This window comes from Caretta caretta, chromosome 4 (genome assembly GCF_965140235.1).
Source record: "Caretta caretta isolate rCarCar2 chromosome 4, rCarCar1.hap1, whole genome shotgun sequence".
Classification (NCBI taxonomy): domain Eukaryota; kingdom Metazoa; phylum Chordata; order Testudines; family Cheloniidae; genus Caretta; species Caretta caretta.
The window spans coordinates 109151046-109166158 of NC_134209.1; the positions used below are offsets into that span (position 1 = coordinate 109151046).

The 15113-nt window shown below is 45.2% G+C and overlaps 1 protein-coding gene across 3 annotated transcripts in view; it reads right to left on the reverse strand.

Moving 5' to 3' along the window:
* The window catches only part of FAM114A1 (family with sequence similarity 114 member A1), a 72168-nt gene that overhangs the window by 49779 nt on the left and 7276 nt on the right, over window positions 1-15113 (reverse strand). For all 3 annotated transcript variants that reach the window (XM_048848589.2, XM_048848588.2, XM_048848587.2), the window contains one exon: window positions 10854-10938. In XM_048848589.2, coding sequence (XP_048704546.2) covers window positions 10854-10938 — 85 coding nt within the window. The remainder of the gene's footprint in view (window positions 1-10853; window positions 10939-15113) is intronic.

Sequence of the window (15113 nt, forward strand, 5' to 3'; positions counted from 1 at the left end):
AGAGTAAATCGCCGGCCTAAGAGGTAATAACGCAGTGTCTCCATAGCCCATGGGACAGCAAGGCATTCTCTCTCGACTATTGCATATTTCTGTTCTCTTGGGAGAAGCTTTCTGCTTAGGTAGAGGATCGGGTGTTCCTCTTCTCCCACCATTTGCAACAGAACTGCTCCCAACCCCACCTTGGAAGGGTCTGTTTGTAAAATAAATTCCCTGTCAAAGTCCGGGGCTATGAGTACGGGGTCATTACAGAGGGCCATCCGAAGGTCTGTAAATGCCCCCTCTGCTGCATTGGTCCACTTTACCATGTCTGGACCTCGGGCCTGCACCAGGTCTGTTAGGGGACTTGCCCTAGTGGCGAAGTGGGGAATAAAACGTCGGTAGTAGCCTACCACGCCTAGGAACACACGGACCTGCTTCTTTCAGGTTGGCCGGGGCCAGTTTTGAATTGCCTCTAGCTTATTTGTTTGGGGCTTCACTATGCCCCTTCCCACAATATATCCCAGGTACCTAGCCTCTGCTAGCCCTATGGCGCATTTAGCGGGATTAGCAGTGAGGCAAGCCCACCTTAAGGTGCGCATTACTGCCTCAACTTTCTCCAAGTGGGTTTCCCAGTCTGGCGTATAGATGATGACATCATCTAGGTATGCAGCTGCATAACTAGTATGGCGGTGCAGCAGCTTATCCATGAGGCGCTGGAATCTGGCTGCGGCCCCATGTAGCCCAAAAGGGAGGACGGCGTACCGGAATAGCCCATCCGGGGTGGAGAATGCTGTCTTTTCTTTAGCTTCTTTGGTCAGAGGAATCTGCCAGTATCCATTTGTCAGATCCAGTGTAGTCAAGAATCGGGCACTACCCAGTCGGTCAACCAGTTCGTCAATGCATCAAACTGGGATATTTCATTCAGTCGGCGAAAGTCATTACAGAATCTCATGGTACCATCAGGTTTAGGCACTAGAACAATGGGACTGGACCACTGACTGTAAGATTCTTCAATAACCCCTAATTCTAACATTTTCTTTACTTCGGCCTTGATTTCTTCTCTTTTGGCTGCTGGGATTCGGTAGGGTCTCAGTGTTACCTTGGCTCCGGGGATCGTGCGGATATGGTGATAGGTCTCAGTCGTCCGCCCTGGTTTTGTAGGGAATACATCTCTGTTGCGATTAATCATGTCAGCTGCCTCGATCTTTTGGATCGGCGTCAAGTCGGATGATAGCCTCATTTGCTTGTGTAAGTTATCCTCCTCGGGAAGGGTCTCCTGCATGACTAAGCATGCCTCTCGATTGTGCCAAGGTTTTAGAAGATTGATGTGGTAAATTTGCTCCGATTTCCGGCGGCCTGGCTGCCACACCTTATAGTTCACCTCTCCCACGGCTTCGATTATTTCGTAGGGTCCCTGCCACTGGGCCAACAGTTTACTTTCTGCTGTGGGCACCAGTACCATCACCCGATCCCCTGGTTGGAACCGTTGAAGCTTCGCTTGATGGTTATAATGGGTTTGTTGGGTCTCCTGAGCTCTCTCCAAGTGCTCCCGTACAATGGGCGTAACTCGGGCTATCCGATCTCTCATCTGCAGTACATGCTCAACTATGTTCCTTCTGGGATTTGGCTCTTCTTCCCAGGCTTCTTGGACTATATCCAATATTCCCCGAGGGTGGCGCCCATATAGTAGTTCAAATGAAGAGAAACCCGTGGACGCTTGCGGAACCTCCCGGATGGTGAGCATGAGGTAAGGCAATAGGGTATCCCAATCTTTCCCATCCCGGCTCACCACTTTCCTGATCATGGCCTTGAGGGTCCTATTGAACCTTTCCACAAGGCCATCTGTTTGCAGGTGGTATACAGAGGTCTGTAGGGCTTGTACATAGAGCAATGATGAAAGATCTTTGTTCAACTTGGACATGAAAGGTGTCCCTTGATCAGTCAGTATCTCCTTGGGTAGCCCAACCCGGGCAAAGATCTGTACTAGCTCCTTAGCTATTGTCTTGGAAGCTGTGTTGCGCAGGGGAACAGCTTCCGGGTACCGGGTTGCATAGTCCAGTACAACAAGCACATGTTGGTGGCCCCGAGCTGTCTTTTCTAGGGACCCTACCAGATCCATGTCTATCCGTTCGAAAGGAACCTCTATTATTGGAAGAGGTATCAAAGGAGCCTGCAAGTGTGGGCCAGGGCTATGTAACTGACACTCTGGACAAGAGGTGCAGTATGGCCGGACATCTTCATGTACTCCTGGCCAGAACAACCTCCGCAGGATCCGTGCCTGGGTTTTCTCTACCCCTAGCTGTCCTCCAAACAGGTGACTGTGGGCGAGACTCAATATGGCTTTTTGATGTTTTCGTGGCACCAGAAGTTATTGTATCTCTTGCTCTTGCATTTGCACTACGCGGTACAGGAGATCTTTCTTCACTATAAAGTAAGGTCCGGGACCTCGGACCTTCCCATCCACGGGTATCCCATCGATCTCGGCCACTCTTTCCTGGCATTATCATATCTGGGGTCCTCCACCTGGTCCCACCCAAAAGGTCCTCCACCTGGTCCCACTCTCTCCCTGGACTAACCTGCCCAAGCTCCCAGGGGCCGGCTTCTGCTTCTTCCAATGGCTCGCCGCCATCATGGCTGGGGGCAGCTTCTGGCTCACTTTCTGTGGTGGAAGTTTCTCTTTGTTGGCTGCTCACGTCCATCTGCCTACTAGGGAGATCTTCTGCCCCTGGGTCAGGATCTGGGTTCCCAAGGCCTTCGCAGCCTTCCTCTCTTTTTTTTGTCTTCTGGGTCTTTCGGGGGGCTGAGAACAGATCCTGAGAAATCTCAGTGAAAACTGGGGGTTGACATTCCCACGGTGATGAGTCGCTGTCCTCAGGGTCCCCACCTCCCTCCAGCCTCTCCGGGGGGAGTAAATTTTCAAACCCTGGATAGTCCCTCCCAATGACTACAGGATATGGAAGTTTAGGAACTATGCCCACGGTCACCTCAGTGGGGTTTCCCTGAACCTCTGTCTCCACTGGGATGGTGGGGTAATGGCTCACGGTCCCATGCACACATGTCACTGCTACGCGTTTGGCTTGTAGCAGCTGATTATTTTTTTTTACCAGCTTACCTGATATGAGGGTGATAGCACTCCCAGAGTCCACAAGCGCTGTAGTCTCTGCTACATTTATCCTCACTGGCCTGGTGTAATTATGTGGGGCTAATGCAACCCCCGCGAGGTGGATAAGGGAGCATGGGACCTCCCAGTCCCCCAAGTTACAATGCATAGGCTCCTCGGTGCTGGGACACTGCTATGTGTCCCCACATGCATAACATCTATAATTGCTTTTAATCACTCCCCTATCCTGGGGGCTAGGGGGTTTAGTCCCGGGGTTCCCCACACTCAGGCCAATCCCTTCCTTCTGGGGTCCCCGCTGGTTTTCGGCCCCCCCTTCTTCCACCTAGGACTCCCCATGGGTTTGGCTGCCCAACCTTCCAGGGTCGGGGTCGGGTGCTTGCTTCGAAAGGGGCCTTCCTTGGGTAGTCGGGTCAGTTCCCTGGCTGTCAGCCGTCTTTCTACCAGTGTGATCATCTCATCGTACATGGACGGATCGTTCTGGCCTACCCATTTGCGGAGATCTGGTGGCAGTCCCCGCATGTAATGGTCGATGACCAGTGACTCCAAAATCTCCTCCGGCCTGCACACCTCGAGCTGTAACCACTTGTGTATGAGGTCGAATAGCTGGGACCTCGGGGGTTTGTTCTCCTGGTATTTCCACTCATGGAACCTCTGGGCCCTTACAGCTGCCGTTACCCCTGATCGTGCTGGGATCTCTGCCTTCAGACGGGTATAGTCAGTGGCATCCATGGCAGGCAAGTCAAAGTAGGCCTTCTGGGCCTCTCCACACAAAAAAGGGGTGAGAATGCTGGCCCACTGCTCCTGGGGCCATGCCTCACGCTGAGCAGTCCTTTAGAATGAGAGGAGATATGCCTCTACGTCATCTCCTGATGTCATCTTTGGCAGACAACCAGTGGCCCTCAGGGTTCACGTCCCGTCGGACCCCCGGGCCTGGGTGATGAGGATCTTCAGCTGGTCCACCACCTCTCTCAAGAGGGCACGATCTTGGGTCGCCTGGCTCATCAATAATTGATTGGTTTCCTGCTGTAGCTGCATAGTCTCCTGTTGTGCCATTGCCTGAACCCGGGTGGCCTCCTGCTGGGCTGCTGTGGCTTGTACCAGAGCTCTTACCACTTCCTCCATTGTGGTACAAAGCAAACAAACAAAAACCAAAAAAAAAAAAAAAAAAAATCCAAAACCCCAGTGCACTTTTTTTTTTTAAACCTCTTTCTTCTGCCACGCTGTGAATGAAGTCCCACTCCTGACACCTGTTGTTACAAAACTCTGTCCTTGCCTCCATGGGTCCCGCGTTTCCTGGAGAATTTTGCTAGCCTCAGAGGCTCACTGTGACCCTCCACATAACCCTTCTCTCTCTAGAGACAAGGGTCACAATCTACTGAGCCATTTTCATCATAAGCCAGCAAGGGAGGGGAGGAGAAGTTATCCTTCCTTGCACAATCTCTGTTGTCTCCCAGTCCCAGTGATTAATCAGGGGGCAAAGTTGGTGGGGGGAAAGCCCGGGCCCACCTTCTACTCCGGGCTCCAGCCCAGGGACCCTAATAGTATCAGCTATGGTAGCTGACCTTTTAGAAACATGACATGTACAATTCCCTGGGCTACTTCCCCCACAGCAGCCCTCACTTCCTCAAGCTTCACTTCACCCTTACCTCAGGGCCTCCTTCCTTGTACCTGATATGGTGTGTACTACTCAGTCTCTCCAACAGCGCAACTTCCTCCCACAGCTCCTGACATGCACACCCACCTGACTGACTGGGAGGCTTTTAACTAGTTTCAGCCAGCCCGATTGGCTTCAGGTGTCCCAATCAACCTAGCATTCTCCCTGCCTTCTGAAAAGTTCTTAATTGGCCCCAGGTGTCTTAATTGACCTGGAGCAGCTTCCATTTCACTTAACCTGGTACCAGGGATTTGTTTAGCCTGGAGCTAATATATCTATCTCCCACTACTTTTCTATAGCCATCTGGCCTTGCCCCGTCACAATATGTAGAAATAATTAAGTAGAGAAAGAAGATTGAATCCACACTGAAACTGCTGCTAGACACCACCACCACCAACGCTAAGCAAATTACTGCCATACTGTAAAAATGCTAATCCGTTTGGAAGTGCTAAATCAGGGCTTGAAGGATAATGAAACCGCCAGGGATGAACATCCATTTCAGTCAGCCTTGAAGAGAGCTGTTAGCTCTTTAAAATTTTAACTGGTCAATCACAACTGTGCAACCATTTCAGTTACTTTTGCAAAGAACAATTTATAACAAAAAGCATAGGACAGTAAACATTTGTCATGCTTGACTGGGAACAAGCAAGCCTGTTACAGAAATGAGATTACTAAGAAATAAAGTCCAAATCTAAGGTGTTGCTGCTAGTTTTAGTATGAGAAAAGTGGCTTTGTTTGTAGTACTTGCTACATTAAGGGAATGAGCAACATTCAAGTGGATTGAATCATGTGATGTCTGTTTTCTGTTATATTGGAACAGATGAAAGAGGAAGTATGGGATGAATTACTCAGCTACTCAATAGAATATTTTTAAGGAGAATAATAAATATTCAATAAAAGGAAGCTACATTGCAAGGATTCCTTACCGACAGTAGAAAAAGCTTTGCTCCATTTCCTCTCTATACAGGAATTATAATACTGCTCAGACCTGTGGTCCATCTAGTCCAATAAATACCCTGTCTGACAGTGGACAACAATACTTTAGAGTTGGGAACAAAAATTCCTTTAATGGACAATTAATAAATAGCCTGTCTGTAGGGGGAATTTCTTTCTAACCCCAAGTAGGCAGAGTCTGGCTTACGCCTGGAAGCATGGGGGCTTATATGTCATATAACAATGTTTCAATTTTATCTAAGGTAACTGTGAGTATTCATCCATAAAAATGTCTAATCCTTTTCTAAACCCTTCAGTACGAAGCTCTTGGCCCCAATGATATCTTGTGGCAGTGAGTTAGACAGGTCAATTATGTGTTTAAAAAAATATTTCCTTTTACTAGTTTTAAATGTGCTTACTTTCAATTTTATTGACTGTCCCCTTGTTCTTCTACTATGAGAAAATGTAACTATATGGGTAAGTATAAAATCATAGGATTAGAAGGGACTGCAAGTGACATATAGACTAACCACCTAATCTAATAATCTAACAGTATGATATTCTCTATACCATTAATTATTTTATATACTTTACCATATCCCGCATACCCATCTTCTCTCTAAACAATGCCATTCTTTTTAATGTCTCTTCATACCATACATCATGTCTCTTTTTTAGTCCTGAAGGGCCACATTTTACCATCAGATAAAGGTGTCTCTCTTAATTACCTTAATGAGAAATGTACATGTGCAACTGAGGCCAGAATTCTGTTTTGCAAGTTAAATTCTGCTCTCAGTTACATGCCTGCAACCTCAGTTATTTCCAATATATAACAAAGGATTGGATTTGGCCCTACTTAAATAATTTCAGCATACAATTCAGAGACAGCAGTACACAATAAGAAAGGCTAGAGGTCATCCAGTCCCAGCTGCCTTTCATATACAAAGAGGGAGACATTTTTAATTAGATATATTTATCACACACACACACAAAACCTATGTTAAAAGAACATTATTAAAGTTGCAAAGTCAAGCACACTTACATTAGGAAATACCAGAATACAGGTTGCCTGTGTAACCTTATTTCAGCACCCTAGGAAATTGGATTATGATACTGTCTTTATTACATGCTATTTTTTCCATGGGATCCCTGCTTCATTCAGTGCATGGGATGGATGGTGCTCTCTTAATGATCAGTTATTCAATATTTTGTTTTCTCCTCATTCTTCAAAGTGTGGCCCCATGTCTTAGTTACTATACACTATTCATACACTGCTCTGAAGACATATTAATTTCCTAATGGGCTTTTCTTTAGTTCTCTTCACTATAGTAACTGAGTGCTTTATTAATATTATTAATTAATTTATTTTCACAATACCCTGTAAGATTAGGGTGTGGCATTAACCCCACTTTATAGATGGAGAACTGTTGCACAGAGAGACTAAAGTCAAAAGTATCTACTAGTTTCGGGTATCCAATCTGAGATGCCTAACACTTGATTTTTCAGAATATGGAGCATTGTATTGCACTTTATATATTCAAAGCACAGTTCCCAGTTCTTCAGCTGCAGTGGTGAGTGCTCAGCACTTTTGCAAATCAGGCCCCAGGGTCTCAAATCAAGCACCCAGAAAATTAGGAAACACAATTAGTGACCACACGTGAATTGTTAGGTTTAACATTACACAGGAACTCTGGGGCAGAAGAAGTAGGATTAGAATCCGATTCTCCAGGGCAGCATTCAACTGCCTTAAGCATGAGACTATCCTTTCTCTTCTTGCAATCCCCTGCCTCATTCACTACACACATTCAACTTCAGAAACAAATGAAGGAGGGGTCCTACAGACAGCAGCCTCCTTCACTAACAACCCTGATTCATCCCTAGAGTAGGTCCATCCTGTGCACTGAATGAGGCAGGGGTCCTGTGCAAAAATAGTATGTGATCTTGTAATTAAAGACTGTATCATAATGCATACACACAAGGGAACTGAACTGAGATGCAGTTGTGATAAGATTTATATCCAGTGTAAAAGAAACATTAGACCGGGGTGAGTGAACTTTTTGGTCCAAGGGCCACATCGTGGATGCGCAACTGTATGGAGGGCTGGGTAGGGAAGACTGTGCCTCCCCAAACAGCCTGGCCTCTGCCCCCATCCACCCCCTCCCACTTCCCGCCCCCCTCAGTACCTCCGACCCATCCAACTCCCCCTGCTCCTTAACCCCGACTGCCCCCTCACAGGACCCCCGCCCCTAACTGCCCCCTGGGACCTCACCCCCATCCAACCCCCTCCCTGCTCCCTGTCCCCTGACTGCCACGACCCCTATCCACACCCCCTGCTCCCTGTCCCCTGACTGCCCCTCGGGATCCCCTGCCCCTTATCCAACTCCCCTGCTCCCTTACCATGCTGGAGCCAGCCACGCTGCTGCGTGCCCGACAGGAGCAGTAGGCCAGAGCGCTACCCGCGCAGTGGTGTGGCTGCAGGGGACAGCGGGGGAGGGAAGAGGGCTGGGAGCTCAGGGGCCAGGCAGGACAGTCCCGCTGGCCAGATGTGGCCCGTGGGCTGTAGTTTGCCCACCTCTGCATTAGACAATAACCTGATCACATAGTGGAGTAAATACAGTAACTCCTCTCTTAACGTGTTAGTTATGTTCTTGAAGAATGCAACTTTAAGTGAAAGGATGTTAAGCTAATCCAATTTCCCCATAAGAATTAATGTAAATAGGAGGGGTTAGGTTCCAGGGAAATTTTTTTCGCCAGACAAAAGACATTATATACCTATACAGTATAAGTTATAAATAATTTTAAACAAACAATTTAATACTGTACTCACCAATGAGGATTGTGAAGCTTGGTTGAGGCAGGGACATAGCGGGATCGGGGCGTGGAAGCTTGCCCTGTTCCGCCCGCCCAGGGCTCCTGCCGGGGAGTGGGTGTGGGGATGCGGGGGCTTGCCTCGTTCCGCCCGCCCGGGGCTCCTGCCGGGGAGTGGGTGTGGGGGCTTGTCCCATTCCACCCACTTGCCCAGGGCTCCTGCCAGGGAGCAGTGTGGGGGCTTGTCCACTCCCCTGCTGGAATTCTGGGCAGGCGGAGCAGGTCAAGCCCCCGCACCGCAACCCCGCTCCCCGGCAGGAGCACTGTGTGAGCGGAGCAAGGGGAGCCAAACAACGTTGTAAGGGAACATTGCAGGACTTTAAAGGAGTATGTTCTCTAATAGGTCAGCAACCTAATAGCGAAACAACGTTAACTGTGAGGATGTTAAGTGAGGAGTTACTGTATTTCATTTAGTAAAAAGACAGTGATACAGATGCATGCTAGCCATTATGTCATCAAATACAGAAACTTTCTGAACACTGTGTGACAATACTGATATAATAATAGTAAGCAAATTGGGTAACTGAAATAAGACTATTGCATGGCATATCTTACTTGCTTGAAAGCATGTTTTGTATTTCAGTACCCACAGGTCTCTTGCATATTCCTTGGTTATATTAAGAGATTCATAGATTCCAAGACAGAAGGGATCATTGGGAACATCTAATCTGACCTCCTGTTTAACACAGAACTTCCCCAAAATAATTCCTAGAGCAGATCTTTTAGAAAAGCATCCAATCTTTACTTAGAAACAGTCAGTGATGGAGAATCCACAATGACTCTTGAAAAATTGTTCCAATGCTTAATTACTCTTACTGTCAAAAATGTCTGAATTTGTCTAGCTGCAACTTCCAGCAATGGTATCATTTTATACCTTTCTCTATTAGATTGAAGATTATTACATATTTGTTTCCCCATGCAAGAAACTACCTATTAGGGCAGGGGTTCTCAAACTGGGGGTTGGGAGCCCTCAGGGGGTTGTGAGATTATTATGTAGCGGGTTGCGAGCTATCAGCCTCCATTCCAAACCCCGCTTTGCCTCCAGCATTTATAATGGTGTTAAATGTATAAAAAAGTGTTTTTAATTTATAAGGGAGGTTGCACTCAGAGGCTTGCTATGTGAAAGGGGTCACCAGTACAAAAGTTTGAGAATCACGGTATTAGAGGATTACAATCATAGGTCAACAGTACTTATATGAAAGACTTTGCTCATGTGTTATTTGTAACAGCAATGCTATTATGTGTGTGTAAAGTATAAACATAGGAATATTGTGTTTCCTCTCTGTTCAAAGCATATACATTTTTGTTTTAATCTAACATGACTAAACTCACTGCATGCATTTCTTAAATTCCTTGAGATGCCTATTAGTTATAATCTAAATCATAACATACACAAAGTCCCTGCTTGTGCCATGAGTTTACTATTACATAGAAAATTCTCTATGTGTAATGCCTATTACTTTACATAGCTTATATTTTATTCATTTTATCAAACATTAATTCAAAGAAAGATAGTACATTTGGATGTTAGTAGAGCCCACTCCCAAGAATCCAGGATTTAAATGGTGATTTGTGTGAACATAATCAATGAAAATACCGTGATTTCTCAACTATGACTCTATGGTCAGCATGGGTAAAAGGTGACCTTTTAACCCTTCACTGTTGTGAAAGATGCTGGCCAGACAGCCCAAAGAAAATGAAGAATATGAATGGGCAACAGCAGTAAAAGCTTCTCCAACACGGTCCTCTCAATTTGCTTCAACTCGGATACCATCTTGAAGAGTTAATTCAGTCTTCAAACCCACTCAGTTCTTAGCCTCTCTTTTGAGACTTCCAGGAAGGATGAAAATTAGACTGTCTTTGTAATATGGCTACCTGAAACCACAAACTTATGCCACATAAGAAATTGATAATGTAACATATTTTGGTCACTGGTGACTTAGGTTGGATTTGAAGTTAGAAGATACATTAGAAGTTAAAAAAGAGGCTTACAATTTAAAAAAAAAAAAAAGATTCAGGATCTCCTTACGCGCTGAAACCCAATGGGGTACCTTGGAAAGCCAAAATGATTTACAAGAAGAAAATCAGACTTTCTTCCACATTACAAAAGTCATGATAGCCCAGTAATTTTGTCATTCAAATCAGGATAAGATTGCCTATAAATCTTACAAAATGTAAGCAACCACTTTGACATTAATTGTTGCCTTTAAGAGCATTTAACCATGCCAACCTGCCTTAAAACGCTGATTTAAAAGTACTTTCCAGTGATGCCACAACCTTCGATGGTTGAACACTTACCAACTGTGGCAGATGCTGTTGACAGCAGAGATTTGCCCCACGATCCCCAAGCTCCCCATCCACTTCCTTTTGGAGAGTCCAAATCCTACAGTAGAAAATATTCAGTCCACTGTCAGAAATTTGTTACCCAAAGACAGGAGGAAAGACCACCAACACTAGAAAACAGAATCCAGCATATAATAAATGATGACACCAGGCAGAAAATGTAATATAATTATCGGTTTCAGAGTAGTAGCCGTGTTAGTCTGTATTCGCAAAAAGAAAAGGAGTACTTGTGGCACCTTAGAGACTAACAAATTTATTTGAGCATAAGCTTTTGTGAGTTACAGCTCACTTCATCGGATGCATTCAGTGGATGCATCCGATGTGGTGAGCTGTAGCTCACGAAAGCTTATGCTCAAATAAATTGGTTAGTCTCTAAGGTGCCACAAGTACTCCTTTTCTTAATATAATTAGGTTTGTGATTCAACAGTAATGCCATCAGGGAATCTGTGGGAAGATAAACCCAAGAGAAGATACTGGCTTCTCTGCAATGGTGATGTTGCAGTGCTGCAGTATTTTATGTACTGCCCATTGAATGGCACTTTAAATTGAGGTTTCTGGTGAAAGCTTAAGCTTCTGTGGCAGGTGTGGAGAAGAGAATAGTTCTGGTGCACAGTCCTACATTCCCTTTCTCAAGAAAATCAGTTGTAACAGCTAAGATTATAGTATTAGACTATTTTCAGTAATTCACATTTTTAATAAGGCTAAGAAACCAATAGCCTTGTTAGAACCTCTATACTACTTCTTTGTAACCTAGCTTCAATATGTATTAGACCTTCGGCCAGGAAAACAGGTGCATTAGAAAACGTACATGGCTTTTGTGCTTGAACCTCTTCATGCATCTTCAAAGGGACAGAGTAAATAATCTCTTTCCTCCAGTCCTTGACCTACAATTCCTTGTTTGTAATTTTAGCAGACATCCTCTTAGTTTACAATAGAACATGAAGAACCTGCTGAGTGTGTCCTGACTGGACATGGATTCTATTCTGCTGACATGAAAAAACAAACAACTTTTGCTTTTACAGGTGTAACAAACACTGTATCCACAAGCAATAGCAATATTGCTACTAACGTAAGCAGTTCTGTGCACTCAGTTGAAGTAGAAAGGAACCCGCAACAGCCAGGTACACTTTAATTTCAGGGATGTCTCACTGTTTTATTATGGCTAATTAACTATAATTTTCAAAGTAGCGAGTAATAATATAAATAAAACAATAGTAATAATAACTGAAATAATTCAAGATTTTGTAAATGAGCTCTATGGAACATATAATAGAAATGCCATCTGATAATGGTTAGACAGATGGTGAATTGTGGCTATGACTACCAATTAGCTAAGAACAACAAATACAGCTAGTTTAGGAAAACATCCTCTTGCTTTTGAGCTCCTGTGTTTGTCCATCTGTCAGGTCTTATCTTTAAAGGGCCCTATTCAGCAAAGCATTTAAAACTGTGCTTAAGTCTCACTGAACTCAAAAGGGATTAAGCACATACCTAAATGCTTGGCCTTAGACTGTCATCTCTTTGGGGCAGGGATTGTCATTATTATGTTTGTACAGTTCTACAATGTGACCCAAATCCGATTGAGGCCTCCAGGTGCTATCACAATGTAAATTTGAAAACAAACACATCCCTAGGACAATGTATAGGTTGCAAAGTCAAGAACTCAGAAATAAGGAAGCACCAATTTATGATTGTATGTGTGACCCAATTCTGCCCACTTTTTGGTCCATCCTGCGCACTGAATGAACCGGGGTATGGGGGAAATTAAAGACTATCATAGTGCATAGGCAAAAGGGGGTCAAATTTATGTTACATGGGCAAATCTGACTCTTCCTAACTTTGGAGTGCTTCACTGCAACCTAAATAGTATTATTTTAAACACAGCTTTTTTTTTTTAATTTCCTAGGTTTTTGTAGAAAATTGACCATGATTATTTCATAGCAAAATGCTAATGCAATGAATATATTATTTTTACAGAATCCTGTCCTTCGCACAAAGTGGGGAAACATGTTCATGATTCTGTCATACAGAAAGCTAATTACCATCAAGGAAAGATGTTTTGGAAGAAAGACTGGAGTACTGTCATGGATGGGTATAAACTGTTCAGGAAGGACAGGGAGGCCAGAAAAGGTGGGGGAGTTGCACTGTATGTAAGGGAGCAGTATGACTGCTCAGAGCTCAAGTATGAAACTACAGAAAAACCTGAGAGTCTCTGGATTAAGTTTAGAAGCGTGAGCAACAAGGGTGATGTCGTGGTGGGAGTCTGCTATAGACCACCAGACCAGGGGGATGAGGTGGACGAGGCTTTCTTCCGGCAACTCGCATAAGTTACTAGATCGCACGCCCTGGTTCTCATGGGCAACTTCAATCATCCTGATATCTGCTGGGAGAGCAATACAGTGGTGCACAGACAATCCAGGAAGTTTTTGGAAACTGTAGGGGACAATTTCCTGGTGCAAGTGCTGGAGGAACTAACTAGGGGCAGAGCTCTTCTTGACCTGCTGCTCACAAACCGGGAAGAATCAGTAGGGGAAGCAAAAGTGGATGGGAACCTGGGAGGCAGCGACCATGAGATAGTCGAGTTCAGGATCCTGACACAAGGAAGAAAGGAAAGCAACAGAATACGGACCCTGGACTTCAGAGAAGCAGACTTTGACTCCCTCCGGGAACTGATGGGCAGGATCCCATGGAAGAATAAACATGAGGGGGAAAGGAGTTCAGGAGAGCTGGCTGTATTTTAAAGAATCCTTATTGTGGTTACAGGGACAAACCATCCCAATGTGTAGAAAGAATAGTAAATATGGCAGGCGACCAGCTTGGCTTAGCAGTGAAATCTTTGCTGATCTTAAACACAAAAAAGAAGCTTACAAGAAGTAGAAGATTGGACAAATGACCAGGGAAGAGTATAAAAATATTGCTTGGGCATGCAAGAGTGAAATCAGGAAAGCCAAATCACACCTGGAGTTGCAGCTAGCAAGAGATGTTAAGAGTAACAAGAAGGGTTTCTTCAGGTATGTTGGCAACAAGAAGAAAGCCAAGGAAACTGTGGGCCCCTTACTGAATGAGGGAGGCAACCTAGTGACGGAGGATGTGGAAAAAGCTAATGTACTCAATGCTTTTTTTGCCTCTGTCTTCACGAACAAGGTCAGCTCCCAGACTACTGCACTGGGCAGCACAGCATGGGGAGGAGGTGGTCAGCCTTCTGTGAAGAAAGAAGTGGTTCGGGACTATTTAGAAAAGCTGGACGTGCACAAGTCCATGGGGCCGGATGTGTTGCATCCGAGAGTGCTAAAGGAATTGGCGGATGTGATTGCAGAGCCATTGGCCATTTTCTTTGAAAACTTATGGTGATCAGGGGAAGTTCCGGAAGACTGGAAAAAGGCTAATGTAGTGCCAATCTTTAAAAAAGGGAAGAAGGAGGATCCTGGGAACTACAGGCCAGTCAGCCTCACCTCAGTCCCTGGAAAAATCATGGAGCATGTCCTCAAGGAATCAATTCTGAAGCACTTAGATGAGAGGAAAGTGATCAGGAACAGTCAGCATGGATTCACCAAGGGAAAGTCATGCCTGACTAATCTAATCGCCTTCTATGATGAGATAACTGGCTCTGTGGATGAGGGGAAGGCAGTGGACGTGTTATTCCTTGACTTTAGCAAAGCTTTTGACATGGTCTCCCACAGTATTCTTGTCAGTAAGTTAAAGAAGTATGGGCTGGATGGATGCACTACAAGGTGGGTAGAAAGTTGGCTAGATTGTCAGGCTCAACGGGTAGGGATCAATGACTCCATGTCTAGTTGGCAGCCAGTATCTAGCGGAGTGCCCCAAGGGTCGGTCCTGGGGCCGGTTTTGTTCAATATCTTCTTTAATGATCTGGAGGATGGTGTGGATTGCACCCTCAGCAAGTTTGCGGATGACACTAAACTGGGAGGAGTGGTAGATATGCTGGAGGGTAGGGATAGGATACAGAGGGACCTAGACAAATTGGAGGATTGGGCCAAAAGAAATCTGATGAGGTTCAACAAGGACAAGTGCAGAGTCCTGCACTTAGGACGGAAGAATCCAATGCACCGCTACAGACTAGGGAGCAGTTCTGCAGAGAAGGACCTAGGGGTGACAGTGGACGAGAAGCTGGATATGAGTCAACAGTGTGCCCTTGTTGCCAAGAAGGCCAATGGCATTTTGGGGTATATAAGTAGGGGCACTGCCAGCAGATTG